The sequence below is a fragment of the Falco cherrug genome, chromosome 1 (genome assembly GCF_023634085.1).
Source record: "Falco cherrug isolate bFalChe1 chromosome 1, bFalChe1.pri, whole genome shotgun sequence".
Classification (NCBI taxonomy): Eukaryota; Metazoa; Chordata; class Aves; order Falconiformes; family Falconidae; genus Falco; species Falco cherrug.
Window position 1 is genome coordinate 100883989 of NC_073697.1, and position 26965 is coordinate 100910953.

Here is a 26965-nt window from a genome sequence, read left to right on the forward strand (position 1 = left end):
TGAGTGCTGGCGCAGCGAGGTAGGTGTCAGCTCCCCAGTGACAGACCTGTTTTCTTACAGGTTTGCTTGGGCTCCCTGGCCCTCCTGAGCCTGTGCATCTTTTACCCTCACCAAGCTGTGATCACACTGATTTGTGCCCAGAACATCTTTCATCCACGTGCTCTGAGCTGTGGCTGCAGCAAACAGCTGTTCCCCAGGTCAGGCTATGAGACAGGCGAGCAGGGGCGGGCGGGAGCCCTGGGGCTGGGCCAGGCTGGGGGCTGCAGGGGGGGATGCACAGCCAAACTCTGTCCCAGGGCAGCCCCACCCCCCCACCCCCCCCCCCCCCGCCCAGTGAGGGTGGGCAGCTTACTGCTGGGGGGAAGGCAGCCATGTACATGGCAATCGATTTTCCTGCTATTTTTCCTTTTAATTACAAATGCCTATTTCAGTTGCAAAGCAGTTTGATTTGGGGGATAGTCTCTTTCAATTTTTACAGAAAAGAGCAACACTAACAACTGGTCTCTTGCCTAGAAAACACTATTTTATTAAGTTTTTCTTATTTTATTCTTTTTTTTTTTTTAATGACTACCAAGACAGTTGCTGGTAGTATACCTGTTATCACTGTTATTAGAACCCTCCAACTCTGTGCTGACATCCACAATCAAAATCAGCCTTTTATTACCATATCCTTTTGATAACTTTGGTCTAGTTGGCATCAGATATTCTCTAGCAAAGAGTTCAGGTTGTTAAGACTTAAAAGACCTCTGAGAGCACCCTGTGCGCTACCTCTGTGAGGAGATTAAGACATGGACTCCAGAATCCGACCAGAAGACCCTTTATTAGTCTAAACCCCATGCTTACATATCCTCATTCATTGTTCACATGCAACATATTAAAATTGGTTAATCAATACTGTTCACACACTTCTTGGCTACACATAATTACAGTTAATTACTAAGCTACAAATGCACTGAACTTCTTGCATATTTTTCCTCTCTTCTTTCTTATCTCTGTGAGTCTCATGTTTTTAGCAAGCGGCTGAGACATGGCATTGCACATCCACTTGGGCCTTGCTTCATATCCCGTTTTTCTTCAGGTGTTCAGCCAACCTTATCTTACTTTCTTTCTTCTTTAGCCTTCAAGGTCCTTCACAGGCATTGTGGCCTCCAGCACTTGCCATAAAGCTCTCTACACCTTTGCTGCAGATCCAGTTCCCAAAGGCACAGGGCTGGGCTGTGCATCTGTATCACAGATGGACAGGTTTTGTGTTCTTAAAACTTGCTGGGGAGCCAATTCTCCTCTTGGTTTTGGAGCTGCAACATTAGGGTTAGTGGCCATGCACTGATGAACTGGAGAGAGGACTTGGTCCCCAGCAGCTGCCTGGAAAGTGGAGCTCATGAGGATGGATGGAGTTACAAGCTGGCTGTCAGCCCAGCCCACCAGTCCCGCAGCTTGGAAAGCAGAGGCAGAGTGGGTGTCCAATCCTTGAACAGCTGGCAAAGCTGATGTCCTCAACAGACCCATGTAGTCAGCATAGCTGTGCTGAATTGTCAGGTCTAGCAGGTATTGGGCAGCAAAATAGAGAAGTGAAACATTTTCAGAAGTGTAGGACTTAACCTTCCTCTTTGCACCAGCTGTTGTCTCATACACACACTGGCTCAGGAACTGATGAGGATTCAGAAAGGGGAATGACTGAAAGACTGGAAAGCATCTCGGAGAGAGTCAAAGAGTGCAATCCATGCCATGTATCAAAGGGAACTTTTGTGGTGCTTTGATCACAACCCCTAAGCACTCAGGTGGGAATCATAAATTTAACAGATTATTTAATCCATAGGCAAAGACATGACCATCAGGGTATGAAGCTGTAGCTCTACAAATGCAGAACCAGAAACGAGTTTCTTGTAGTGAGGGAACAAGTCATCAAGGATTGCAACAGGTTTGTCACTTGTGGTTTCAGATGTTTTTCTGGAAGCAATGTTCTGGTTCAGGTGATGCCACCAGCCTGGACGTAGGAAGTGGGAAGGTCTCTGCTCTGCATAAGTTTGAATTAGATGACCATGTTGGTGTCAAAAAAATAAGGCGGCAGTCTCTGGGTAAGGCTCTCTGTGGAAGAAAAGGCAAAAAATAAAGTTCTCTGCTCTTATTCCTTTGAATAGGCACTGTGTTACATCTAAGGCATGCTAAGGACTGGTTTTAATCTGGTGCAAGTGCACAGACTGCAGTCATGTTATTTCTCATTTCACTGAGATTAACAAAGAATACATTTCAAACTGTATATTGCTCATTGCCCCTGAAAAGGCCTGACAGAGTTCACTGAGCACTAAATCCTTCAGAGCTAGATTCTAATTTTAGCTACAGCAGAGCACATCCAAATAGTGCTACCTGCAGCAATCACTGTGGTTTTAGAGTCACTGCATTTGAGCAGCTCAAACTTTCCCATTACTTTTGCCTTGCAAGGAGTCCCATGAAATGGGGCCGGTCATCTCCTGTGCAAGCTTGTCCGCACCAGGCAGTCCATGCTGCAGCTGAGAACTGAACTCACATCTCACAAACCCTAGTCCAGAGTCTTAAAAGTGGGCTTACTCCTCATTTTGGACTAAACAATAATAAGAAAAAAATAAATTAAATTTGCTAAATGGCTGGTCTTTCAGAATATTCCATTAATCTTTGTTTTGTTGGTGGCAGGGGTAGCAGCTCTGCCATCTTCTGCTTTTAATCCCAGTCAAGTGACTGGCAACTAAATTGCATGCTTTGAATAATTCTGTGTGTTTTCTCACTAGGATACTGAGCCACAGCCTTAACCTTCCCAGTAGTTCATGGCAGTTACAGCTGAGTTAGATTAAAATATTATTTTTACCAGCTACCTGAAAGTACTGCTGCAATCTGATTTATTCTCATTGATAGTGCCTGTTTGTTTAGTCTTTCAGATGAAATGAACTTACTGTTCATTTACTACTAATGCCAAGGGAACTACTGTATTCAAAAATAAAGGAGTATAATATGCAGCAAAACATGGGTGTTTTGCTTATGCAGTTGCCTATATACACAGTGGAAATGATTCAGTGGCTTACGGTGTTAATCTGCTTGCTCTGCAAATGGATACTTGCGGCTTTCATATCAGCCCACAACTATCCCTCACTCCATGGAGGAAGCTGGTGTACCCAAGGCCAGAGAAGGAGCCTTTCGCTCTGAGATTATGTGCGGCGTGTTGTCGCAAACTCTGCAAAATCTGGATTTCTCGGAATTTTCTGTTTCTCTGAAAAATACAGGTGAACTAACAAGATGGAACACTTTAAATCCTCAGTTTTAAAGCAGTAGTTAGTGTTGAGTGCCTGGATTATGACACAAAAGTCTGATTTCAAAGCTGTACCGCACAGCCAATATTCCTAATAAAATCAATGGGAGATGGGAATTCCAGTGAATATCAGGCCCTGGTGTGTCAGGGGAAAGACACACATGAAAGCTGCTTGTAGCTGGGCATCTATTTGGTATTCAGCATTCCCCAAATCTGAACTCAAGGTCTAAGCCATTAGTCCTTCCAAAATGTCTTTGCAAGGCTTACTCTCTTTAATAATGTTTTGGGGTTTTTTTGCATTTCTCAACAAGATACTGCCAGTTGAAATATGTTGTTGAAAATGTAGTTTTCACTTCTTGCCATATATGGATACTCAGTCACACATAAAACTCAACGTAATTAAATTTTAACGCTGCCATAACAAAATTTGACTTTGCTTGTTAAAACCACTTATATCAGGCTACTCAGTAGAAAGATTCTAACCTTGGAATGTGTTGCAGGGAAGACTGGAAATAAATAAAGAGAAAAGCAGGGAAAGCATCACAAGTGTATCCTCATTACTGCATTTATGTTGAAGGGCTTGTCTGCTTTTCTTCCTTCCAACAGATGAAGCAAGAAGGTTTTGGTTAAAATAAGTTTATCTTCTTGGCCTTTAATAGCTTGAAGCTAAAGCCCAGAGGGATAATATGACTCATTTTCTAAAGCAGAGATGCTACACAAATCTCTTCTGCTAGTACAGCCAGATTCCCAGATCTTCCCCTGATAACTGTGTGCAGCAACTTGATTGTCGTATCTCTCCAACACCCGAGGCTGTACCTGATTTTCCTGTTTGGGCAGACACCTACTTCAGCTGTAAACTCTTCTGACATTTCTGACGGAGATAATTATAGTGCTCTGGGGCACTTCTGGCCTTCCCAAAAATAGATGGGAACAGGAACACATGCATTTCCAGGCAAAACTAAGAGGACGTTTGGGAGAATAGCATCTATATTATGTGACACCTGCTGCAAGAGCATTGTGGAAGTGCCCATTTCATCTGTCTTTCATTGGTTTTTCCCTGCTTCCCATCATTGAATTTCTGTCTTCCCAGAAAACTTCTAATATTAAGACACATTAATGGAAGTCCTTGCATGCATGTTATCTGTTTGTGTGAAAACTGTACTGGATCAGGAACACATTTTACATCAGGTGATCCAGTGTGACATCTTAGGAAGGTCCCAATAAACATACTGATTCTTACACACCTACACTGTGCAAAGTTAAGGATGGATACAGTTTTCTGGGGGATTTGAGATCAAGCCATCATGTTGTCTTTGCTTAAAGTAGAAACCTGGTTTGCTGTGATTCAGGAAACAAACTTTTATTCAATTAAAGGAAGGTTACCTATTGTTAATTTTTATATAATAACCAAGTTACATTTCCTTCTCAAGACAGTAGAGCAAAAATGATGCATTTCTTAATACTTTTAAATGTATTTAAATAAAGAAAAATTGGTAACAAAGAAACAAAGTGCTGTTGAGGGGGGAAAATGCAAGCTGGACTGTGGCTAAAGCCTGGGGAACACTTCTGCTGCTCCTCATCTGTAGCTGTGTTCACCAGATGGACCCACGAGAGCAAGGGCTAGTGAAGGGGATGGGTAGGCACTGCCCCTGGCGGTTCACAAACAGCAAAGTGATTTGGCCATGCATTGCAGTGGGTGAGGTAAGCTGTGAACACTTGTACAAGTTAAGAAGGAGTTTATATTTGTTTTAATTTGATTTCAGGTAACTCCTACTGTTAAATTTATTTTTAAAAGAAAAAAAAATAGGGAAGAAGCTAGGAGGTTGTAAGGGATGGCAAAGGCTATGCTCCAAGCATATAACCTTGTGATATATTACTCAAAATTAAATTAAAGATTCTGTAGATCATTTCACTTCATTAAAGCCTCTAAAATAACAGCACAGCTTTTCAATGGCAGGGATTAATTTCTGAGGCAGTAGAGGGGCTTTTAGTTTCAGTGCCTGAGGTAACATGATTGCATCAAATAAATGAAGTACGAGACCTCTATCTAGCAAGGTTATAGTTATAGCAGGACTTATGCCTTAAGAAGATTTGTGCTGAAATACACAAGAATGGAAATTGCAATGCAAGAAGCATAAATATCATAAAGAGGTTATATGACTTGCTTCTGGAGGAGGAAGGGTTAAAAGGTGCTGTAGGGATTTCTTTCTATACGCTGTTTCAGGTCATGTGTCCACAACTAAAATTCCTCAGTAACCAGATGCTCTCTGCTGTTCTTATTAAAATGTATTGTTTAATTTTAAACAAATGTTTTAAATTAACTTAAAGTCAATGCTCTAGGCAAAATGAATTTCTAGAACCATTTTTCAGGCACTGGACAAAAGAAATGCTGGCCTACATTTTTGGAAAGGGTGAGAGATTTCAAGTGGCCTCAATACCTAAAATCAGATGTCATAGGAATGACATGGAATAGTTATTAGATGAAAATATGGTTCATTTGAAGAGGATTAAATTGTACATTAAAATTATCTAGCTCTCTAGAAAATGTAGACTGTCTTTAAAAAATTTGAAATCCTGGTTTTATCTTACAGTTTGCTCTTATATTGGGGACCATGTGTCCTTTTTTTTTTATAGTATCCTTTACTCTCTAAAATTCTAAACACAATCAAGATTTTGGAAGATCAAGACTTTCCTTTGGCTACGTCAGACAGAATTAAAGGTACCTGTGGCATCTAAGAATACTGGAACATGTGCAAGGCTGTAGAGCCCTGCTCTTAGATGGGGGTTAAGTTTCAGACATTAAAGCAACTGGGCTTGGACCAACCAGGCAGAAAAGGGTGGAAGTGAAATAAATCCTGGAGTGATGAAATTACTTTGGGCAACTTAACGAAAAAAAAAAAAATGCTCAGATCCCACTAAGCCGTTAAATGACTGATTTCCACATGGAAGCACCCATCTCTGCTGACAAGCCTTTGACAAAACTGTTTCTTTATTTTCATGTGGAATGGCTCTTGACCAAAAGATTAAAAAGACTGAGGGGACAAAGGGACAGGACAGGTTAGGTTATGAGCCCAACAGACAAGAGAAAATATGTTGAAAAAGAAGACTGAAGTGCTTGTGTATTCATTAAACATGAAGGTAGCATTTGCAGATGATTGGGTTGCTTAATACTCAGGCTAAGTTGACAGTAAATGAATTGCATTAGGAGCACAAACACTTTTTAAATCTTCTGATATATCACTCTAAAATATTGAAAGAATGTGCCAATACCCTTACTGCCACAGTCATCCTCCGGTTCCTCCCTCCGCTGCTGTTTCTTTCATTTGCGACTTCATAAGTCTGAAACCCTCTCCATTTCTAAAATTAGCTGTAATGGGTCCAAAGAGGAAAGCTTGACTATTGCTCTCCTTAAATCCTTAGAGAGATATAACTAAATCTTTTCCCCAGTTCTATCAAGCTACGTTATGTCCCTCCAAACACTGTATAGTCCACCTCTAAGGTACTCTGGTTGTTGCTAAGGTAAGCAACTTCAGTACAACCTGTTTTCCAAAGGCTGGTGTTCAGAGCCAGCTGTTGATTGTGCGTTCGGCAAAGGACAAGAGTCTGACAAATTTTCTGTTCACTCTAGGGAGCAAAGACCCCCCCTGCTTCCTACTGAGACCCTCTGTAAGGGGTAAGAGCAGTTACCTGTTAATGCTCTCCACAGCAGGGCAGAAGCAGAGGCAGGAAGTGCAGTGCTGGCTCTCCTTGCCGGGGAGAACAGCAGAGCCAAGACTGGTGAATCCTTGCTGGTCTTTTTGCGTGGGACCACACAAAAATGGGAAGACTTAACTCAGAATCAGTGTTCATAGAGAATACACTGTTAAGTCTGTAATGGGAATGTAGAAACTAACTCTAAAAATTGTAATATGTGTGCTTTAGGGCTAATTAAAATTAAATCCTAATTCAGGAAGCTCTCATTCTACGCACCACAGGCTCTAGCTGGGTTTTGCCACACACTACCAAACTGCCTCCACTTCTGAAGCAATTGTGCCAAAAAAAGAAAGAGCATAGTATACCCATTGTACAGGTCCACTTCTTTCATTCAGTTCCTGGGGATTCAATGGCAGAATTAATTGCAAAATAAAATGTGTGTAACTGCATTAATTAACAGTACATTTCAAGATCCTGAAATACAGAATTAGCCGCAGGGTAAATGCACAGTGCAGGTTTTTCCTGCAAACAGAACAAGTGCTATTTTTGGAGCTTTATCTGTATTTCATTGAGGTGTGCCTTGCTTAAAAAGCTGCTAGGATAAGAAATGGGGCTTTGAAGGGGGAAGATAAATACTATAATTAGGGCTGCAGGACAACAGAAGGATTAGTCTTAAATGCAAAACAATTTGAGTGAAGTCGCTTGAAAGATAATTATACTTAAAATTGCTTGTATGGGTCTAATATTTTCTTTCCAAGGACTTACAAGACTCGTTGAATATTTATGGGCCTGGAACATAAGACTGGATGAAATTTAAAACATAAATTCAACAGCAATTCATTATGATGGTATTCCCCAGCAGTTGTTGCCCCAACCTTTTAGCTTTAATAGACAGGATTTATGTTGCAGAACACAAGCCTGTGTAAGAAATTGTAGCAAAACTGAATGCCCTTGATTGATGAACGCTGGCTTGTTTGATGACTGTGGAGTAGTCCTGAGGGCTGATCTCACCGTTTTGGTTGTTTGGGGTTTTTTTTTTCCCTCTTGACGCATCTATTGCAGAAGTGTTGTTTGGGCTTCTGGTACGGTTATCACATGCAAATGAGCATGCTGTTTCCCAGATGCAAATTTCATATTTATAAATTAAATACAATCTGAAAAATCATATGTTAATTACATTCTGAGGGTGTAGCTGAATTTCTCACTTGAACATGTTTTGTTTTGCTGGAAATAGAGCAAATTCCAGATCAATGTATTTAGTTCCTTGAAGCTTGGTAATGAATGTATCATGCTTTAGAAAAAGCCTTCTGATTATTACTGTTACTAATGATTTACCATTAGCTCAATAGTCAGACCTCTATCCCACATTATGTACTTGTTTATTTGTTTTTAATAATCTGTATTTCTCAGAAAACAACCAATACTATAGGAAGGGGGTTGGGGAATGGCTAAGAATCAAGGACAAGTTATCAGAGATACAGTGGCAGAGGAGATATGAGAAGATTTAGGAGGAACAAAACTCCCTGAAGCGGGCTCAGTTAGCTACAAATGGTCTTTTTTTTTCTTTAATGCCTATAAAGGTCCCATACCACATACGTTATGCTGCACATCCATGTTGTAGGGGTTCCTCCTTCAGTATATAGTTTGCTGTGGCCAAAAGAGAGACTGCAATCCCACGATAGGCCTCACTGGTAACGGAGGCATCCAAAGAGGCATGGCTCCTCCAAAGGCAGCAGGGAAAACCCAACAGGGCGGTTCAGTTGCAGATTTAGAAACTGTTCAGTGGTAGATGTTGGCTGGTGGCATTTAAACTGAGAATGAGCGCAGATGTACTTACATCCCAGCATGTCAAAGGACACGCTGGAAATAATTAGGAAAAATTGTGCTTAAAAGGGAGCACAGCAATTCTCCATTTCAGGTCAGGCCAGTTTTGCCCTTGAGGATTGTGTTATCAAAGGCAATGCTGAGCAGAAGCCCATTACAATGAAAGTTTCTTAATAAAAATTTTTTCTTTATATCTAGTCTGAATCTACCCTCTTTTAGTTTAAAACCACTAAGCCTTGTCCTATTGTTACAGGACGCACTAAAACGTTTGTCCCCATCTTTCTTACAAGCCCCCTTTAAGTACTGAAAGGCCACAATAAGGTCTCCACAGAGCCTCTCCTCCGGGCTGAGCAACCCCAATTCTCTCAGCCTGTCTTAGCAGAGGTGCTCCAGCCCTCTGATCATTTTTGTGGCTCTCCTCTGGACCTGCTTTGCCAAGGACTCTGGAGCCAGATGCAATATTCCAGGTGGGTCTCACGAGAGCAAAGAGGCAGAATCACTTCCCTCGACCTGCTGGTCACGCTTCATTGGACGCAGCCCAGGATATGGTCAGCTTTCTGCCCTGCGAGCACAGGTTGCTGGCTCATGTCCATTTTTTGACCCACCGGTACCCCCTAAGTCCCTCTCTGCAGGCCTGCTGTGGCTCCCTTCACCTCCCAGCCTGTATTGGTGCATGCGCAGTAGCATTACTGGCTCCCAGACCACAGCCGCCAATTAGTCAGAGAGCTCTCACTCTGTGTGTTGAATGTGCAGCTGCAGTACAGCTGGGGCACAAACTCATGGAGTTTTATGTTCTTAAGTGCAGAAGGCTGCAGAGGAACTTGTAACAGAGGAGACGAGAGCTGGTGACAGCTGAAACCTGCCAAAGGGCAAGACATGCCTCCAGAAAACTCAAACAGGACCTTGGTTTTCCCAAAAAACAAAAATAAATACCAAAGGTCTGCAAACTTTCGAGTTTGGAATAAATGAGCCAAGGAACTGCATGTCTAAAATTTTCAAAAACATGGGTTCTTATTAGAAGAGGCCCCTTAAAACCAGGCTGTTTCACTCACAAATCCTGAAGGACAGGACCAAGTCTGCTGGATTACAAAAGCCCTCTAAGGCTCACTGTCTAGGCACTGCTGCACTACCCTCTTAAAAGCCTCAAAAAGGCCAGGGCAGGTGATAAGTCAGACACTGCTGAGGGGACAAAATGTTATCGGGGACCCTCTTTGTTGAGACTGGGAGGTATAACAGGTGGACAGAAGTAAGTATTAAAGACATCTGTATTAGCCACAGAAAAAAGAGATTTTAATTAGAAAGTATGAAATATGCATGAAAATCAATCATTAACCTCGCTTCTTTATGGTAGTTTAGTTACGATCAAGCAAATAAAAACTTTTAGGAAAATATACCCATTCTTAAACCACTGTATGAGACTTACTTTCTACAGCTTACAACATTCAAACAAGTTGAGAGTACACTTAAGAATTCAACTAGTATGAGTTTTGATCCTGTAACTACACTAAAAGATAGCGTCAGGAAGAATGCAGCTTAATTCCTATGCTTTGTCAAAGCCATGATTCCTGCCATTTGAAGAACACCTGTACAACACATGGAGTCTTTCAAGATACAGCAACTAGTAACAGCTTTCTGAATGTAATCAGTAGCTGCCTGTCAAGTTGTCTCAGAGAGCGCCCAGAGGTACTGCACACAGCTTAGATACAATAAAGAAACTGCAGTACATAAAACTCCACATGCAAAGTTTAGTGCTGTTAACATGGTCCTCCATTTGCATACAGATATGACACATGACACTGGAAAACTCAACCCATGTTAAAAGGAAGGAAACAGGAAATAAATAATAATACTAAAAAAATTAAAAATTCAATCCTCTATTGCCGTCCAATGGAAATTAATGAGATGACATCCCAGCACAGAATGCAACCTACCATAGAAATCATTAAGCTATTAACTATTTTAATGTAACTATGATCAGAAAAAGCCTCCACATACTACTCCATAATATTTAGGTATGCTTTGCTAAATTTAAGGTTAATGTTAAAGAAAATGTATTTTTAAATAAGAAATTTAAAGTGCTGAAGCAGCTAAGTGGCAGAACCAGGCCTCATCCCTAGCACAGCCCTAATCCAAGGCTGGTTTAAAACCAACTCCAGTTAATCGGTGGGAGAACAGAGAAGCAACAGATGTTCAATTTGTGGACACAGGTGCTCTCAGAAACACAGGTGTTTTTAGAAAAATTGGTATATGTGAATAGGAGCTGCCTGTTCAAAGACTAAGCACGCTTGAAGGAGTGTGTGACTTAAAGCAGGCAGAAAGAAGATCACGATCCAAGGAGGAGCTTGGAACCAAGGCATAGACTGGACCTGAGCAGGTGAATCAACTGGGACAAAGTCAGGTGATGGATTCACAGAACCAACAGGACCAAAGGAAACTCCTAAAAACTTCAGACATTGACTAATGATCTGATAAGTGTATATAAGCTGTGCTGTATTCCTTGGTTCTCTGCCACTCGCTGGGGTGGTGGCCCAGCTCTGAGTTGTGACTAAAGCAAGCCCAGCGGTAACCATGTCTGTGTGGATTTTTCCTTTATCACACTATGGCTATAGTTGCCATTTAAATAACTGACTGAACATCAAGTGTTACTAACAGAAACTGATAATCATAGAGTTTCACAAAGGTGGGTGGACACTTCCAATCTAACTTACCACACGTGTGGTGGAAATCAAACTAGCTATATACTTTTTCCAAACAGCAGAAGAAATTGCTCGTTGCATGCAATGTAATTTGATCGCTTTCAAAATGCCTCTCCTGGATGAGACTGTTTACTCCTTGCAAGTTTCTCTTCCTCTCCGTTGATAATAAGAAGCGAGAACAACCGGTTCAGACTGAGTAATCCCAGTGGAGGCTGGCAACACAAGTAAGGCAGGAGGCCTACATGTGATAACAAAGAATTAGATACAGAAAAGCAGGGTTTGACCCCAGACAGTACATTCGTCATGCCACAGCCTCTGAATACAGAAAGACTGCTAAATGACACAACAGTAAGAACGGTATCACCTCACTTCTGTGACAACAGGAGAAGCTCTCGTACCTACCCACTGTTCAGCTCTTGGCTTAGTTTAGCCTTTCAGCTTTTAAGAACAGAAAAGTTAAATCTGAGTTACAACAAATCAGCAAGTTTAGTTCATGCCAATACACAGAACTACACTATCTCCCAGAACAGATAATAAGGACCTCACATGTTAGAAAGACAAAGTCGGGACAGCATTACTGTTAGATTGCAACACTACCAGAATCGTTCCTGGTTTGTACTGAAGTACAACAGTAAGTCATAAGATGTAAAAAAACGCAGAGGAGAGGTTTATGTAGCCAAAGACCACTTACTCCAACTTGTAACTGATTAATAGATTTCAGTTGATTTATCAGGTATGCATTAACACACACAAAGCAAACATAGTAAGATGCAAGTTTAGGCTTAAGGGTCAAGTCAGCGGAGCTTTCCCTGGAGAGAGGCTCTTTAACCAGCTTGTCCCATTTGTCAGCCTCCTAGGATTTAAAGATGCAACCAAAGTCAAGTTTTGCCAGAGCAGCTGCTTGATTTCTAGTAGGAAAAGCCTGTTCACTCAGCAGCTTTGCTCCTGAAATGCATCAATGAGTCCTTGTCCCAATTTCAGAGGGACTTGCCTCGCAAAAGTACCGAGTATAATATATATACACACACACACAGAGGAGCTTGTCTGATCTGCCAGTGTAATAGATTTGTGTCCTATAAACTCTTCAAGAATTTGTGGTGTTTAAAATGCTGTGAATTCAACCGTCCCTGGTTCCCACAAATCTCACAGCAGGCATACGGTGATGGAAAGGCTATGAGAGCATCCATCCAAGAATGGCAGAATAGCATCTTACCGTGTCTGTCGACTTCTGGAGTCACACGATGGGCAGCTTTATCCAAGCATTGTTTAAATGGCTTGTGCTCTACGTCCTGCTGCTGCTCTCCTGTTATATCCATGGCATCGATGCTCAAATCTGAAAGCAGCGAGCAAGGAAAGCGGTCTATGAACAAACAAGTGTTATGGCCTGTGGCAAGCTGAGGAAATGAAAAGACAGAATTTTTCAGCCAGCAGGGTAAGAATGTGCCATACCGGGAGAGCGTGTACGGCTAGGGCCAAGTGACCAACAGGGAATAAATGGCTAAATGGCCTTCCGAGGTATGGGGTTTGGTTTGGTGTCCCAGAAGGACCATTTCCAACTTCCAAGAAAACATTACCCTGAAAGGTAGACGCGCTTAAGGCAAAAAGCCAAAAGCAAACCCCTCAAAGACCAGAACCATTTTTAGGAACACAGGAGTTAAGCCTAAAATTGGTTGAAAGCTGCCTCCTACTTCTTCCCCCACCACCTTTCCCCCTTCAACATCAGCACATCTCCTTGTGATCCCTTTTTACAAAAAAAGATTAAGGCCTGTGGTATCAGCTTGGTACCAAAGCACCATGATGCGCTTGCTGGCTACATGCTCTCTTAGAAGGCTGACAGCTTCTCCACACAGAACAGCCGAGGCTTCGTCTCTCTGGCCTTCCCACACCCTGTGAAAGGTGAGGAAGGCAAAGACCGATAACATCTCGGGGGTTCAGGAGGAAGTCAAGATCCACTACATCTAGAGCCCAATGCATTACCCAAAGGAATTACCACAACAGAACAAGAGGCAGGAACGATCAGTAGACAGGCAGATAACATGCATGGCAGTAATACCCAGCCAGACTTGCAGGACTTCCAGTCACTTCATCCCTCAACTTGGTTTTGAATTTAGTTAAAAGGTAATCAGATTCTTAACGCTCATTCTGCTTTTATAACTGCTGGAGAAAAGCTAACAAGTGGCATTGGCATTACAGTCAGAATTCAAGTACAAAAATCACAGCAAAGCTATGCCTTGTCAAGTGACTTCCAAAGCAGGCTCTCGAGCCTTTCAACAAGATAGTCAAATCTGGAATCACAAGAGAGCTGTGCCAGCTCCATCAGTGCGACTGAGCTCTCTGACAAAGTACACTGCCATACAGAAATGTAAGTGGGTTTATACCTCAGGCTCATTTAAGACCTAGAAAAATAATACTGCCTGACTGGACGCACTGGTTTAAGCGCCCAGCAGGCCTGGCTGCGTAACCACGAGGTATCACCAATTCCTCCCTGGCTGTTGCCCAAGCAGCAGCGCAGCACTCAGAAGCAGCGGGCACACGGAGCCTTGTGGGCCCTCGGCAGCTACAGACGTTATCCCTCCGTTGTCAGCAGTCCGACTCACAAGCACAAGGCATATGTGGAAAAGTAACATCTAGACTGACCTGCAGTTTAGCTCCCCTTGATTTGTCAATGTACAATTCCAGATGAACCTAGGTACAAAGAAAAAACAAAAGAGCCCCGTTTCACTGGGAAGTAAATCAAAAGGCCTCTTCCCCTCGGCTGCTCTGGCCCAGGAGCTGACTGTAAAGACACAGGATCAGCGAGACACCAGAGCCTCCCAACCCTCCCCGGTAGTTCAACGCTTGCCCTTTGTAATACTTAGAGAAATCAGCAGTCGGGGGCGACGGGTGGGGATTCCACCGCCGCCTTTCTTTTCCTTCTCTTGCTCCCTGCGACAGCGTTACAGCAGGCCCCAAGGCAGCCTCTGCGGCCCGCGGGGGCCGGCAGCCCCAGCCCACTGCCACGGCCCCGGCCAGGGGAAAGACAACGCCCCGCGCACAGCTGCGGCGGCTGCAACGGCTGCTCGGGCAGCCCGGAGGCGGCGGGGGGGCGGCAGGGCGCCGCGGGCCGACCCCCCTCCCGGGCCCCGCCGCCACAAGGGAGCGCCGGGGCCGCCCCGCCGCCGCTCCTCACCTCCTCGCTGAGGTAGCAGCGCAGCTCCAAGAAAAAAAAAAACGCAGCACCGTGAGGAGCCCGCTGACCACCGTCACTGCCGGGGAGACGCGAACCGCCGGCAGCCCCGCCGGTCCCGGGCCGGGCCGCCCGCCTCGGGCCGCCCGCCGCCGCCAGCAGGCGCTCCCTGCCGCGTCCGAGCGCTTGCCCGCCACGTCCCCCCCAGCCGACCGCTGCCCGGCGGCCACGCCCGGGTCGCCCACCGGCCTCCGCCCGCCCTCAGCCCGACCGCTCACGCAGCACGCCGCTGCACGTCCCGGCCCGAAAGTCTTCCAGGCTCCCAGCAAAGACCCCGGCCCAGGGTGCCGCGCGGGCCGGAAATAAGCCCACCTTCAGGGGCCGGGCCGGGCCCGCCGCCGGCCCCGCCCACGCCCGCCGGCTCCGGCTCCGGCCCCGCCCCGCCGGGCAGCGCGGCCCGGCCCGGAGCCAGCCGAGGAGGGGCTGGGGCTCCCGTTCTGCGCCGGGGCGGGCAGGGGTTCGGTGCTGCCGCGGGCTTCTCTGAGCCTGCCGGCCCCCGGGGCTCTGCGGGGGCCACCGGCGGGGTGCGGGCTGTGCCGAGAACGGCTACCTGGGGGGGGGGGGGGGGGGGGGGCGGGGAGAGGCAGGCGGAGGAAAGACCCCGCTCCCTTGTCCCACCTTCCAGCCCTGCCGCGTACTCTGCACCCCTTCATTCTGGTAACACCTCACTTTCCCGTCACAGGGAACGGCTATGAGCTCAAGAGGTTAAACCGTGCAACAGCTCATAATGGCTTACTTGTGCAGGGGAAGACTTGTATGAGCTTTTCCTAAGCAACACATTCACACCACTCGTTTTTTCCAACTCAAAAAGTGCACTCCTGCAAAATCTCTTCTATTTAAAAAAAATATATTTAAAATCGCTGTTACTAACATGCTTCGTAATGCAAACAGAGCAAATGCACCCCTATTTCCCACAGCAAAATGGAATGTGTCATACAGAAAGGATTTAACAGCTTGAGCCACGTGGGTGCTTTTGTATATGGAGGCAATAAGTATTAATGCCTGGGCTGCGAGTGGGAAAAGGGCAGAGCTATGTGAACCCTGAAGCCGCAGCGAGCAGCTCCCGTGGTCCGGTGGTGTAAACTGGGCTGGGATCTCGGACCGTGCTCACCGTACCAGTGCTCAGATAGGATTGGTGGAGCGCTGCTGCCATCCGGCGAAAACATTGGGTACTGCAGCCGCCCGGTTGGTAGAGCGCTGCTGTTATCTGGCGAAAAAATTTGGGTACTGCAGCCACCCGGTTGGTGGAACGCTGCTGCCATCTAGCGAAAATATTTGGGTACTGCAGCCGCACGGTTGAGGGAGCGCTGGTGCCCTCTGGCGACCAAAAATTGGTACCAGACCACGGGGCTCGAACGCGTGTCCTTTGTGCGGGAAAGATTCTACCGACGGCGTGACGCGAACCCGGGTCGTTGCAGTCGAGCCACTTCTACGCATGCGCTGCCCTGAGTTTGCTAGAAACGCTACTACGCATGCGTAAAAGCGGATTTCGTAATACGCGTATGTAGCCACAAACCCCGCCCCGCGGCGTCAAGCCGATTCTACGCATGCGCTGCCCTTAGTTTTGTCAGAAGGGCACGCCCCTAGGCATCAAGCCAAGTCTGCGCATGAGCTGCCCTTAGATTTGCCAGAAATGCTGCTATGCATGCGTGAAAGTGGGTTTCGTAATATGCATATGTAGCCACAAACCCTGCCCCGTGGCGTCAAGCCGATTCTGTGCATGCGCTGCCCTTAGTTTTGCCTGAAACCCCACTCCGCATGCGTAAAAAGTGATTTTGTAATGCACATGCGCTGCCGGAAACCACGCCCCGTGGCTTCAAACCCATACTGCGCATGCGGTGTCCTACTGTTGCCAAAAACACCACTGTGCGTGCTTAAAAGGTTCTTTTGTAATGTGCATGCGCTGCAGCAAACCACGCCCCGCTGCGTCTGCGCATGCGCTGCCCATAGCTTTGCCAGAAACTCAACTGCGCATGCGTAAAAGCTGATTTCATAATACGCATGCGTCGCGGGAAGCCATGCCTCTAGGCGTCAAGCCCATTATGCACATGCGGTGCCCTTAGTTTTGCCAGAAATCTGACTGCGCATGTGTAAAAGCCTATTTCATAATGCGCATGCGCTACCAGAAACCATGCCTCACGGCGTCAAACTGAGTCTTCGCATGTGCTGCTCTTACTTTTGCCAGAAAACCAACTGCACATGCGTGAAAGCCGATTTCGTAATATGCATGCGCCGATGGAAACCACGCCCCATGGCATCAAGCCGATTCTACACATGCGCTGCCCTTAGTTTGCCAATAACGCTACTGTGCATGCGTACTAGGGTTAGGGTTAGGGTTAGGGTTAGGGTTTCTTAGGTTTATGGTTAGTTAGGGTTAGGGTTAGTGTTTGGGTTAGGGTTAGGGTTAGGGTTAGGGTTAGGGTTAGCGTTAGGGTTAGGGTTAGAGTTAGCGTTAGGGTTAGGGTTAGGGTTAGACCATTAGGGTAAAGGGATAGGATTAGACGCTTAGGGTGAGGGTTAGGGTGTGGGTTAGGGTTACGGTTAGGGTTAGGTACATTCCATGTACAGCTCAACCCGAGAAGGTTCCAGCAAGGATTTCTGTTGGTTGTTCTCATTTTTCCATGGCAGTTATGTGAAGCACACCACAAAAGTTGTGCTACCTGCTTTCTGGGCTGACATGGGGAACTGCTGACTTTTGCACTCGGCTGGAGCCAAAATGCTCCACGGCACATCCCATGCACACCTTCACTGCAGAAGATGCCTGAGGCAGAGGCCAACTCTACCCCTTAGCGCTAAGCGTCAGCCAGCGGATTCCAGGTCTACTTGGCAGCGATAGGCGGCAGAGGCGGAGGACAGGTCTACCTCAGCACTGGGCAGGAAGAGTTAAGGTTAGGGTTATGGTTAGATGCTTAGGGTTAGGGTTAGTGTTAGGGTTTGTGTTAGGGTTATGGTTAGACGCTTAGGGTTAGGGTTAGTGTTAGGGTTTGCGTTAGGGTTATGGTTAGACGCTTATGGTTAGGGTTAGGGTTAGGGTTCCAGTTATGGTTACAGTTACAGTTAAGGTTAAGGGGTAGGGTTATGGTTGGGTTTAGGGTTAGGGTTAGGGTTAGGGTTATGGTTAGACGCTTAGGGTTAGGGTTAGGGTTTGCGTTAGGGTTACGGTTAGACGCTTAGGGTTAGGGTTAGGGTTCCAGTTATGGTTACAGTTACAGTTAAGGTTAAGGGTTAGGGTTACGGTTGAGTTTAGGGTTACGGTTAGGGTTAGAGTTATGGTTAGGCGCTTAGGGTTAGTGTTAGGGTTCGTCTTAGGGTTAGGGTTAGCGCTAGAAACAGTTAGGGTTACGGTTACGGTTGTGTTTACGTTTACGGTTCGTGTTAGGGTTACGGTTAGACGCTTAAGGTTAGGGTTAGGTTTATGGTTATGGTTTAGGATTAGGGTTACGGTTAGGTTTAGGGATAGTGTTAGGGTTAGGATTAGCATTAGGGTTAGGGTTAGGGTTTGGGTTAGATGCTTAGGGCAAAGGGTTAGGGTTAGGGTTAGGGTTAGGGTTAGGGTTAGGGTTAGGGTTAGGGTTAGCGTTAGGGTAGTGTTAGGGTTAGGGTTAGGGTTAGCATTAGGGTTAGGATTAGGGTTAGGGTTAGGGTTAGGGTTAGCGTTAGGGTAGTGTTAGGGTTAGGGTTAGCATTAGGGTTAGGATTAGGGTTAGGGTTAGACTCTTAGGGTAAATGGTTAGCGTTAGCGTTAGGTTTAGTGTTAAGGTTAGGGTTATGTTTAGGGTTAGGGTTAGGTTTAGGGTTAGGTTTAGGGTTAGAGTTAGGGTTAAGGTTAGGGTTAGGTACATGGCATGCACAGCTCGACCAGAGAAGGTTCCAGCAAGGATTTCTGTTGGTTGTTCTCATTTTGCCATGGCAGTTATGTGAAGCACACCACAAAAGTTGTGCTACCTGCTTTCTGGGCTGACATGGGGAGCCACTGACTTTTGCACTCGGCCGGAGCCAAAATGCTCCACGGCACATCCCATGCACACCTTCACTGCAGAAGATGCCTGAGGCAGAGGCCAAGTCTACCCCTTAGCGCTAAGCGTCAGCCAGCTGATTCCAGGTCTACTTGGCAGCGATAGGCGGCAGAGGCGGAGGACAGGTCTACCTCAGCACTGGGCAGGAAGAGTTAAGGTTAGGGTTATGGTTAGATGCTTAGGGTTAGGGTTAGTGTTAGGGTTTGTGTTAGGGTTATGGTTAGACGCTTAGGGTTAGGGTTAAGGTTAGACGCTTAGGCTTAGGGTCAGGGTTAGGGTTAGCATTAGGGGTAGCGTTGGGGTTAGAGTTAGGGTTAGGGTTAGCAATCGTGTTAGGGTTAGACGCTTAGGGTAAAAGGTTATGGTTAGACGGTTATGCTTAGTGTTAGGGTTAAGGTTAGGGTTAGGGTTACGGTTACGGTTACGGTTACAGTTATGGTTACGGTTGGGTTTAGGGTTACAGTTAGGGTTAGGGTTATGGTTAGTTGCCTATGGTTAGGATTACGTTTAGGTTTAGGGTTAGGGTTAGGGTTAGGGTTAGGGTTCGGGTTACAATTACGGTTACGGTTACAGTTATGGTTACGGTTGGGTTTAGGGTTACAGTTAGGGTTAGGGTTATGGTTAGATGCCTATGGTTAGGATTACGTTTAGGTTTAGGTTTAGGGTTAGGGTTAGGGTTAGGGTTCGGGTTCGGGTTCGGGTTAGGGTTGGGGGTAGGGTCAGGGTTAGGGTTAGCCTTAGGTTTACGATTAGATGCTTAGGGTTAGGGTTAGAATTACGGTTATGGTTACAGTTAGGGTTACAGTTGGGTTTAGAGTTACGGTTAGGGTTAGGGTTATGGTTAGACGCTTATGGTTAGGGTTAGTGTTAGTGTTTAGGGTTAGAGGTTAGGGTTAGGGTTATGGTTAGCATTAGGGTTATGGTTAGACGCTTAGGGTTAGGCTTAGGTTTAGGGTTAGGGTTAGGTTTAGGGTTACTGTTATGGTTAACAGTTACGGTTGGGTTTAGGGCTACAGTTAGTGTTAGGGTTATGGTTAGACGCTTAGTGTTAGGTTTAGGGTTAGGTTTCGTTTTATGGTTAGGGTTAGGTTTAGGGTTATGGTTAGATGCTTAGGGTTAGGGTTAGCATTAGGGTTAGGGATAGGGTTAGCGTTAGACGCTTAGGGTAAAGGGTTAGGGTTAGGCTTATGGTTACGTTTAGACGCTTAGCGTTGGGGTAAGTGTTAGGGTTAGAGTTAGGGTTACGGTTAGAAGCTTATGGTTAGGGTTAGGGTTAGGGTTACGGTTACAGTTACAGTTACAGTTAGTGTTACGTTTGGGTTTAGGGTTACGGTTAGGGTTAGGGTTATGGTTAGACACTTAGGGTTAGGGTTAGGGTTAGCGTTAGGGTTAGGGTTAGACGCTTCGGGTTAGGGTTAGGTTTACGGTTAGTGTTAGGGTAAGGGTTAGGGTTAGCGCTAGGGTTAGCGTTAGGTTTAGGGTTAGGGTTAGGTTTATGGTAACGATTATGGTTATGGTTAGGGTTGTGTTTAGGGTTACTGTTAGGGTTAGGTTTACTGTTAGACGCTTAGGGTAAAGGGTTAGGGTTAGCGTTAGGGATAGGATTACGTTTAGGGTAAGGGTCAGTCGCTTAGGGTAAAATGTTTGGGTTAGGGTTAGGGTTAGGTTTAGGGTTAGGGTTACGGTTATGTTTAGGGTTAGGGTTACGGTTAGATGCTTAGGGTTAAGGGTTAGTGTGAGCGTTAGGGTTACGGTTAGACGCTTCGCATTTAGGTTAGGGTTATGGTTAGGGTTAGATGCTTAGGGTTAGAGTTAGGATTAGGGTTTGTGTTAGGGTTAGGGTTAGGTTTAACGTTAGGGTTAGGGTTAGAGGATTAGGGTAAAGGGTTAGGGTTAGGGTTAGGGTTAGGGTTAGGGTTAGGGTTAGGGTTAGGATTAGGGTTTGCGTTAGGGTTAGGGTTAGGTTTAACGTTAGGGTTAGGGTTAGACGATTAGGGTAAAGGGTTAGGGTTAGTGTTAGGCTTAGGGTTAGACATTTAGGGTTAGGGTTAGAATTAGGGTTTGCGTTAGGTTTACGGTTAGGTTTAACATTAGGGTTAGTGTTAGACGATTAAGGTAAAGGGATAGGGTTAGACGCTTAGGGTTTGCGTTAGGGTTTGGGTTAATGTTAGGTACATGCCATGCACAGCTCGACCAGAGAAGGTTCCAGCAGGGATTTCTGTTGGTAGTTCTCATTTTGCCATGGCAGTTATGTGAAGCACACCACAAAAGTTGTGCTACCTGCTTTCTGGGCTGACATGGGGAACCGCTGGCTTTTGAACTCGGCCGGAGCCAAAATGCTCCACGGCACACCCAATGCACACTTCCACCAGAGAAGATGCCTGAAGGCAGAGGCCAACTCTACCCCTTAGCGCTAAGCGGCCGGCCGAGGCCAGGTCTACCCAGCAGCGAAAGGCGGCAGAGGCGGAAGCCAGGTCTACCGCTGCACAGGGCAGGATGGGTTAGGGTTAGGGTTAGGGTTCGAGTTATGGTTAGGGTTAGGGTTAGTTTTAGGGTTGGCGTTAGGGTTACAGTTAGACTTTTAGGGTTAGGGTTACTGTTAGGGTTAGGGTTAGGATTAGGTTTAGGGATAGGGTTTGGGTTTGGGTTAAGGTTAGGTACATGCCATGCACAGCTCGATCAGTGAAGTTTCCAGCAAGAATTTCTGTTTTTATTTCTCATTCTGCCATGGCAGTCATGTGAAGCACACCACAAAATTTGTGCTACCTGCTTTCTGGGCTGACATGGGGAACCGCTGACTTTTGTGCTCGGCCGGAGCCAAAATGCTCCACGGCACACCCCATGCACACCTCCACAGGAGAAGATGCCTGAGGCAGAGGCCAGATCTACCCCTTAGTGCTAAGCGGCCGGCGGATGCCAGGTCTACCCCGCAGCGATAGGCGGCAGAGGCTTAGGGCAGGTCTACCTCAGAACAGGGCAGGAAGGGTTAGCATTAGGGTTACGTTTAGAGGCATAGGGTTAGGGTTAGGGTTAGGGTTAGGGTTAGGGTTATGGATAGATGCTTAGGGTTAGGGTTAGGGTTAGCGTTTAGGGTTAGGGTCAGGTTTAGGGTTATGGTTATGGTTAAACGCTTAGGGTTAGGGTTAGAATTACGTTAGCGTTAGGGTTAGTGTTAGGTTTAGCATTATGGTTACGGTTAGATGCTTACGGTTAGGGGTAGTGTTAGGGTTAGGGTTATGGATAGATGCCTAGGGTTAGGGTTAGGGTTAGGGTTAGGGTTAGCGTTTAGTGTTAGGGTCAGGTTTAGGGTTATGGTTACGGTTAAACGCTTAGAGTTAGGGTTAGGGTTAGGGTTAGAATTACGTTAGGGTTAGGGTTAGTGTTAGGTTTAGCATTATGTTTACGGTTAGACGCTTACAGTTAGGGGTAGTGTTAGGGTTACGGTTACGGATATGTTTACTGCTACGGTTAGTGTTATGGTTATGGTTGTTTTTAGGGTTATGGTTATTATTATGGTTATGGTTAGATGCTTACGGTTAGGGTTATGTTAGCATTAATGTTAGCGTTAGGGTTAGAGTTAGGGTTAGGTTTAGCGTTAGGGTTAGGGTTAGACGCTTAGGGTAAAGGGTTACGGTTATTGTTTATGGTTAGGGTTACGGTTAGATGCTTAGGGTTAGGGTTAGGGTTAGGGTTAGGATTAGGGTTAGGGTTAGCGTTAGGGTTATGATTGGGTTAAGTTTAGGGTTAGGGTTTATGGTGAGAAGGTTAGACTTAGGGTTAGTGTTCAGGTTAGCGTTACGGTTATGGTTAAAATGCTTAGGGTTAGGATTATGGTTAGATGCTTAGGATGAAGGTTAGGGTTAGGGTTTGCGTTAGGTTTAGGGTTAGGCTTAGTGTTAGGGTTACGGTTAGATACTTCGCGTTTAGGTTACGGTTACACTTAGGGTTAGGGTTAGGGTAAGGTTTAGGGTTAGCTTTAAGTTTAGAGTTAGGGTTAGGGTTAGGGTTAGACACTTAGGGTAAATGGTTAGGGTTAGGGTTAGGGTAAGGGTTAGGGTTAGGTTTAGGCTTAGGCTTAGGGTTAGGCTTAGGGTTAGGGTTACGTTAAGGGTTAGAGTTAGGGTTAGGGTTAGCATTTGTGTTAGCGTTAGGGTTAGCGTTAGGGTTAGGGTTAGATACTTCGCGTTTAGGTTACAGTTACACTTAGGGTTAGGGTTAGGGTTAGACACTTAGGGTAAATGGTTACGGTTAGGGTTAGGGTAAGGTTTAGGGTTAGGGTTAGGGTTAGTCTTAGGGTTACGGTTATGGGTTAGGGTTAGGGTTAGGGTTGGGGTTAGGATTAGGGTTAGGATTAGGGTTAGGGTTAGGATTAGCATTAGGGTTATGGTTGGGTTAAGTTTAGAAGATTAGGCTTAGGGTTAGTGTTCAGGTTAGCGTTATGGTTATGGTTAAGACGCTTAGGGTTAGGATTATGGTTAGATGATTAGGATGAAGGTTAGGGTTAGGGTTTGTGTTAGGTTTAGGGTTAGGGTTAGCGTTAGGGTTACCGTTAGATACTTCGCGTTTAGGTTACGGTTACACTTAGGATTAGGGTTAGGGTAAGGATTAGGTTTAGCTTTAAGTTTAGAGTTAGGGTTAGACACTTAGGGTAAATGGTTAGGCTTAGGCTTAGGGTTAGGGTTACCTTTAGGGTTAGAGTTAGGGTTAGCATTTGTGTTAGCGTTAGGGTTAGGGTTAGGTACTTCGCATTTAGGTTATGGTTACACTTAGGGTTAGGGTTAGGGTAAGGGTTAGGGTTAGCGTTAGGGTTAGCTTTAAGTTTAGAGTTAGGGTTAGGGTTAGGGTTAGACACTTAGGGCAAATGGTTAGGGTTAGGGTAAGGGTTAGGGTTAGGGTTAGGCTTAGGCTTAGGGTTAGGGTTAGGCTTAGGGTTAGAGTTAGGGTTAGGGTTAGCATTTGTGTTAGCGTTAGGGTTAGCGTTTGGGTTAGGGTTAGCATTAGGTTTAGGATTAGACACTTAGGGTAAAAGGATAGGGTTAGACGCTTAGGGTTTGCGTTAGGATTGATGTTAAGGTTAGGTACATGCCATGCACAGCTCGACCAGAGAAGGTTCCAGCAAGATTTTCTGTTGGTAGTTCTCATTTTGCCATGGCAGTCATGTGAAGCACACCACAAAAGTTGTGCTACCTGCTTTCTGGGCTGACATGGGGAACCGCTGACTTTTGTGCTCGGCCGGAGCCAAAATGCTCCACGGCACACCCCATGCACACCTCCACCGGAGAAGATGCCAGAGGAATAGGCCAGCTCTATTCCTTAGTGCTAAGCGGCAGCCCGAGGCCAGGTCTACCCGGCAGCGAAAGGTGGCAGAATCGAAGGCCAGGTCTACCTCATCACAGGGCAGGAAGGGTTTGGGTTAGGGTTACGGTTAGACATATAGAGTTAGGGTTAGTGTTAGGGTTACGTTTTGTGTTACGGTTACGGTTAGACGCTTAGGGTTACGGTTAGTGTTAGGGTTAGCATTAGGGTAATGGTTAGGCGCTTTGGGTTAGTTTTACGGTTGCGGTTACGGTTACGGTTACAGTTAGGGTTATGATTGTGTTTAGGGTTACGGTTCGGGTTAGGGTTAGGGTTAGCTTAGGGTTACGGTTATGGTTACGGTTACGGTTATGTTTGGGTTTAGGTTAAGTCGTGCGCATCAGGTACGGGTGCCCCGTTCGCGCCGGTTCGACCGCCCAAAGGCAGGGATTTCTCGAGCCCGTTTCTTGACGGCCAGCGAGGCTGACTGAGGTCCTCCCTGTCCGCCAGGTCTGTCTATCAGTTCCAGGCGATTGTCACCGGCCAACTACAGGGCGCGCGGAGAGCTGGAGACCGCCACCGCCTCTTGGAGGATGCGCGCCCTGTGCCGAGGTAGAACTGGCTTCCGCCTCTGGCCAAGCGCTCCTCCCCCCCCAAAAGCGTCCCGGACGCGAGGGTACTGGTCTCGGCCGCTCCATGCGGCATCCCGGGAGGCTCCCCGGCAAAGGAAAGAGCCCGCTGGGATCTTACCGCCGCAGGGGAGGGGGGGGTGCGAATGGAGAGGTGGGTCGGTCAGAAACGGCCTGGTCTGACCTATGTAACCGCCTGCTGCGGTGGCACAGTGTCCCGGGGAGGGAGCGTATAGCCTCTGAACCACACGAGAGTGACGAGCAGGCATCTGAGCCGAGCTGAGCAGGGCCGAGCCGAGCCAAGCCGAGTGGAGTTGAGCCGGGCCGAGCCGAGCAGAGACAAGCGGAGTCGAGCAGAGCCGAGTCGAGCCGGGCCGTGTCGGGCAGGGCAGAGGAGAGGAGAGGGCATGCCGCCCAATTCCAGTTCCACGAGGCGATCGCCATCGAGGACAGAAGGGACGGCAGCCGCAACAAAGGACCTCCCGTCGATCGTGCACATCGGGAACGGGTGCCCCGTTTTTTTTACCCGTGAGACCTTTTTTGCCCATGAGACTTTTTACCCATGAGACTTTTTTACCCGTGAGATTTTTTTTACCCGTCAGACTTTTTACCTCTGAGACTTTTTTACCCGTGAGACTTTTTACCTGTGAGACTTTTTTAACCCATGAGACTTTTTTAACTACGAGACTTTTTTTACTCGTAATACTTTTTACATGTGAGACCTTTTTTACCCGAGACATTTTAACCCGTAAGACTTTTTACACGTGAGACGTTTTTTATCCCTGATACTTTTTTTACCTGTGATACCTTTTTTTAACCATGACACTTTTTACCCGTGACACTTTTTACACCTGAGACCTTTTTTACCTGTGAGACTTTTTTTTACCGATGAGAATTTTTTTACCTGTGAGACCTTTTTTGCCCATGAGACTTTTTACCCATGAGACTTTTTTACCCGTGAGATTTTTTTTACCCGTCAGACTTTTTACCTCTGAGACTTTTTTACCCGTGAGACTTTTTACCCGTTAGACTTTTTACCCGTTAGACTTTTTTAACCCATGAGACTTTTTTAACTATGAGACTTTTTTTACTTGTAATACTTTTTACATGTGAGACCTTTTTTACCCGAGACATTTTAACCCGTAAGACTTTTTACACGTGAGACGTTTTTTATCCCTGATACTTTTTTTACCTGTGATACCTTTTTTTAACCATGACACTTTTTACCCGTGACACTTTTTACACCTGAGACCTTTTTTACCTGTGAGACTTTTTTTTACCGATGAGAATTTTTTTACCTGTGAGACCTTTTTTACCCATGAGACTTTTTTTACCCGTGAGACCTTTTTTGCCCATGAGACTTTTTTTAGCTATGAGACTTTTTTCAGCTATGAGACTTTTTTTACCCATGAGACCATTTTTACCCAAGACTTTTTTACCTGTGAGACTCTTTACCCGTGAGACTTTTTCACCCATGAGACTTTTTTTACCCGTGACACTTTTTAACACGTGAGAGTTTTTTTACCCGTGATACCTTTTTTGCCCATGAGACTTTTTTTACCCCTGAGAGTTTTTTTACCCGTCAGACTTTTTACCCATGAGACTTTTTATCCGAGAGTCTTTTTACCGGTCAGACCTTTTATCCGTGGGACTTTTTTTACCTGTCACACTTATAACAAGTGACATTTTCTTACCCGTGAGAATTTTTTACACGTGAGACTATTTTTACCCGTGAGACTTTTTACCTGTGAGCCTTTTTTTACCCGTCTTTTTTTACCCATGAGCCTTTTTTTACCCGTAAGATTTTTACACGTGAGACTTTTTACCTGTGAGAATTTTTTTACCTGTGAGACCTTTTTTGCCCATGAGACTTTTTTACCCGTAAGACTTTTTACCGAGATGTTTTTTACCATGAGACTTTTTACCCGTGAGACTTTTTTTACCCATGAGATTTTTTTACCCATAAGACTTTTTCACCCATGAGACTTTTTTACCCGTGACACTTTTTACACATGAGACGTTTTTTACTCGTGAGATTTTTTTACCTGTGAGACCATTTTGCCCATGAGAGTTTTTTACCTGTGAGACTTTTTTTGCCCTTAAGACCTTTTTTACACGTGGGACTTTTTACCAGTCAGAATTTTTATCTGTGAGACTTTTCTTACCTGTCAGACTTACAACACCTGAGACTTTTTTTGCCCGTGAGAATTTTTTACCCATGAGTCTTTATTGTACCCCTGAAATTTCTTTTACCAGTGAGACCTATTTTGCCCATGACACCTTTTTTAACCATGACTTTTTACCGAGAT

General features: G+C 45.6%; 1 protein-coding gene across 1 annotated transcript; it reads right to left on the reverse strand.

Moving 5' to 3' along the window:
* Positions 1-801: 801 nt before the first annotated feature.
* On the reverse strand, positions 802-25100 carry LOC106631212 (uncharacterized). Its single transcript, XM_055702985.1, has 8 exons — positions 25002-25100; positions 24436-24574; positions 24288-24365; positions 14660-14916; positions 14128-14175; positions 12704-12884; positions 6965-7070; positions 802-2085 (listed from the first exon to the last, which is right to left on the reverse strand). Exons 1-8 carry the CDS (start codon positions 25098-25100, stop codon positions 2049-2051), a joined length of 945 nt encoding a protein of 314 aa, XP_055558960.1. The 3' UTR covers positions 802-2048.
* Between the last annotated feature and the right edge of the window lie 1865 nt (positions 25101-26965).

Bases quoted from the DNA above. Each gene is read 5' to 3' on its own strand.
- LOC106631212 (XM_055702985.1), bottom strand. From the start codon at position 25,100: ATGGCGATCGCCTCGTGGAACTGGAATTGGGCGGCATGCCCTCTCCTC. The intron at 14,917-24,287 runs GTAAAACTAACC...GGTCGGGCTGAG, and splicing joins CCGTAACCGTAACCGCAACC to GGCGGGCGGAGGCCGGTGGG. The intron at 12,885-14,127 runs GTCAGTCTAGAT...TCATTTCCTCAG, and splicing joins CAAGGGGAGCTAAACTGCAG to CTTGCCACAGGCCATAACAC.